At 66.4% G+C, this 3,062-nt stretch overlaps 1 protein-coding gene across 3 annotated transcripts in view; it reads left to right on the top strand.

Moving 5' to 3' along the window:
• Positions 1-69: 69 nt before the first annotated feature.
• Positions 70-3,062, top strand: part of LOC113204196 (uncharacterized) — a 10,260-nt gene continuing 7,267 nt past the window's right edge. The window contains exons 1-3 of one of the 3 annotated variants that reach the window (XM_052268937.1): positions 70-603; positions 730-1,047; positions 1,150-1,560. In XM_052268937.1, coding sequence (XP_052124897.1) covers positions 82-603; positions 730-1,047; positions 1,150-1,560 — 1,251 coding nt within the window. In that variant the 5' untranslated portion in view covers positions 70-81. Of the gene's footprint in view, positions 604-729; positions 1,561-3,062 lie in introns of all 3 variants that reach the window. The other 2 variants (XM_052268932.1, XM_052268933.1) reach the window with 2 other exon arrangements.

Raw genomic sequence — 3,062 nt, forward strand, 5'->3', positions numbered from 1 at the left:
GGCGGGCGTGATGGGGCTGCCCTACGGCCACGGCGGCAGTTTGGTCCCAGGACTCTAGTTCCACTTCGGGCCTGCTTACAGATGTCGCCGCCCGCAGCCCAGACCGTGCTCCTGGCCGTGCTGGCCGCCGCGGTGCTCGTCGTGCTGGCCGCGCCCGCGCAGGGCTACCCGCTGCAGCTGCGCGCCGCGCGCCGCAGTGCGCGCTCCGTGCGGAGCCCCACCTACTACCCGGACATGTACGTCCCTTTGCGGTCCCCGGCCACGTCCTACCTGTACCCGGACGACTACCCGGAAGAGGACGAGGACTACGGGCAGGAGCAGTGGTTCGACGTGGCGGCCTCGGACCCCGCGGCCAACGCCGCCTTCCTGCAGAACCTCATGGAGGCCAACAAGTACGGCGAGCGGCTGGAGCGGCTCGGCTTCCCGGCCGGCGTACCGCCGTACCCGGCGCGCTACGTCGACCCGCGGTACCGGGACAGCGACGACTACGTCTTCGGCTCCGTCAACTCCGGCACGACGACCGGCGCGGGCGCGGCCCGCGGAGAGTATGAGCGGCCGGCCGTGCCCGCCGCCTACGGCCGCTACCAGTACCACGTCGATCAGGTAAGAACAGTGAACTGTGCGTGACTGCGAGATTACTGTAAAGAACTTGGAATCTCCGAGCAAACATTTATCTTTCGTACTGCTGCTGCTCTTGAGGCTGACATCAATCATTTTCTCTCCCCCTAGCAGGACGAGGACGAGGACGAACGCCAGCTGCACGCCCTGGCCAAGAAGTCCCGCTCGGACGAGCAGCGGCTCCAGGACCTCGAGGGTCAGGCGCAGGCGGAGGCGCAAGCCCTGCTGGCCATGGCGCTCGGCCGGCAGCGCGAGGAGCAGGCGCGGCGCGAGGCCAACCAGCGCGCCGAGGAGTTCACCGGGGACGCCAACGTGCTCGCCGACCTGGACCAGGGCTTGGAGCGGCTGTTCGCCAAGAGCGGCATCACCAACGTGTACCGCGACCAGGACGAGCCGAAGCCGTGGAACGGGCGCGACCCCGTCTGGAACGTGAGTGGTCGGCGCGGGCTGCAGCAGCAGCAACCACAGCAGCAGCAGCAGTATAGCAGCGTGTTCAGGAGTAACGCTCACATCGCACCCGCCACCCGACAGGGCTACTACATGGGCAACGCGGCGGAGGACACGATGCCGCAACGGCCGACCCGCAGCCAGGGCGCCGCACAGCAGCCCCTGCAGGCCCCGGCCACGGTCGACGCCCCCGTCCCGGCCACCAGAGCGCCCTCCGCCGCCTCCAGCACGCGCCACGCCGCCGCGCCCACCGCGGTCCCGGCCACCACCTCGACCACGACCACCACGACCTCGGCGCCGACCCCCGCCCCGATGAAGAGGATGCTGTCCGCCGGCCAGATGAGCGGCCAGCCCGAGGTGGCGCTGCTGCGGCCCGCAACGCCCCGCGCCGGGCCCCGCGCCGCCCAGCGCGTCCAACGCGCGCATCAGGGCGGCGTCGACGAGATCAGGAGCCTGCTCCGCGTCCAGGACACCATGGGGGCGCGCGCGCACTCGGTGAGTACATGAAAAACGTTCTAGCCCTCCAATTCCCCCTCCCCCCACCCGCCCAGAACCGACTTTGGCAATCGAGCCCCGGGGTGCCCCCAGCGAGGGCTCCCCAGCGGGGGGTGCTCTGCTGGCTAGCCGGCCCGGCGTGAACGGGAGCGCCCCCCAGCCGCACCGATGGCCCCCGCCCCCCGCACCCCACCAGCTGCCCAAGCTGCCCCGGCTGAGCCCCGGGCGTGATTTTCTCTCGACCTGATGAGATTGAACGCGGAAAGCCCCCGTGACGGGACGCGCGCCAGGATCAAAGGCATGGCGCGCGTTCCATCCAAAAATGTAGCGAGGAGACGGTCGAATAGAAGGGGAGGGAGAGAGGGGGCGAACACGAGCCGGGGTCTCTGTAAACCGACGCCAACGCCGCCATCAGGACTGAAGGCTTTCCACACACAGCCTTTCTCATGATTTTCAGCCTCGTTCTCTGTCTCGCTCTCCGCCTCCCTCCCCTTTGTTCCGCTCGCGCCGACTGTTCGGCTCGCGCAGCCCTATCGTCGCCATTCCAGCTGTTGCTTTTCGTTCCGCCCTTTGTTTGCTCCCTACAACGAGAGCTCCCGCGAGGGGGGAGCCGACACAAAACGTCCCCCGATTTGTTTTGCGCTGCTCAGAGCAGCGAGTCGAACACGGGCGAGGGGCGGCGGCGGCGGCGGTGAGGCGGTGTAGTTACGCCGTAACCGGACTTGGGGGCACAAGTTCGTCGAACGGTTGCGGCTGATAAGGCCCTTGTTGTGGTGGAGGGCCAAGAGGCCAGACTCTGCGGCGCGACGGGGCACGGGGGCTTCCACTCCCACTCCCATCCCAATGTGCCAACAAGAAACGGCGGTCGGACGTCGGGTCGGACTGCACCGCCCTGGCGGGTCCACTACAGCGACTCCAGCGGCTCCTGCGGCTCAGGCCAGCACTCCAGTCCGCTCCGGCTGGACAGGGGTCACGGCAGGTTTTTGCCCCACGCGTTGGATCTCGCTATGCAGGCTCTCCGCAGCGCCTCCAGCCTCCACCCAACGCCCAACCACGCGCAAAGGCAGCCGCTAGGAACGCGACGACGCCTGTTACAGAGGGGGAATAAAGAGGGGGGGGGGGGCAAAGAGTTTTCTGGGACTTCCGAACACGGTTCCGTAAAAGACCTTCTTGACAGTAAAATTGTTTGATGTTAAAATTTAACAGCTGGTCCAAGTTTACGAGAAAGTGAGCATAGTTTCTTACATATGGGCATGCGCATGGGGGAAACAACTATAGCTATCCATTGTGAATTTCCAACGAGGCAAAAAGGCGAGTAACTTTTTTTCTCGGAAACCGTGGGAAAGTACGGGCAGCCGCGGCGTGGGCGCAGAAAGCCTGCCGAGTTCCTGGAACACTGTCAAGGTGTGGATTACCCTCCCTGCAAACCCCTGGCCTATAACCCTCCCCCTCCCCCCATCCCTGCCTGCGCCCCGCGCGGTCCTCAGCACAGCCACGTAGAT

The sequence above is a fragment of the Frankliniella occidentalis genome, unplaced genomic scaffold, assembly GCF_000697945.3.
Source record: "Frankliniella occidentalis isolate FOCC.00 unplaced genomic scaffold, Focc_3.1 Scaffold4, whole genome shotgun sequence".
NCBI classification, from domain to species: domain Eukaryota; kingdom Metazoa; phylum Arthropoda; class Insecta; order Thysanoptera; family Thripidae; genus Frankliniella; species Frankliniella occidentalis.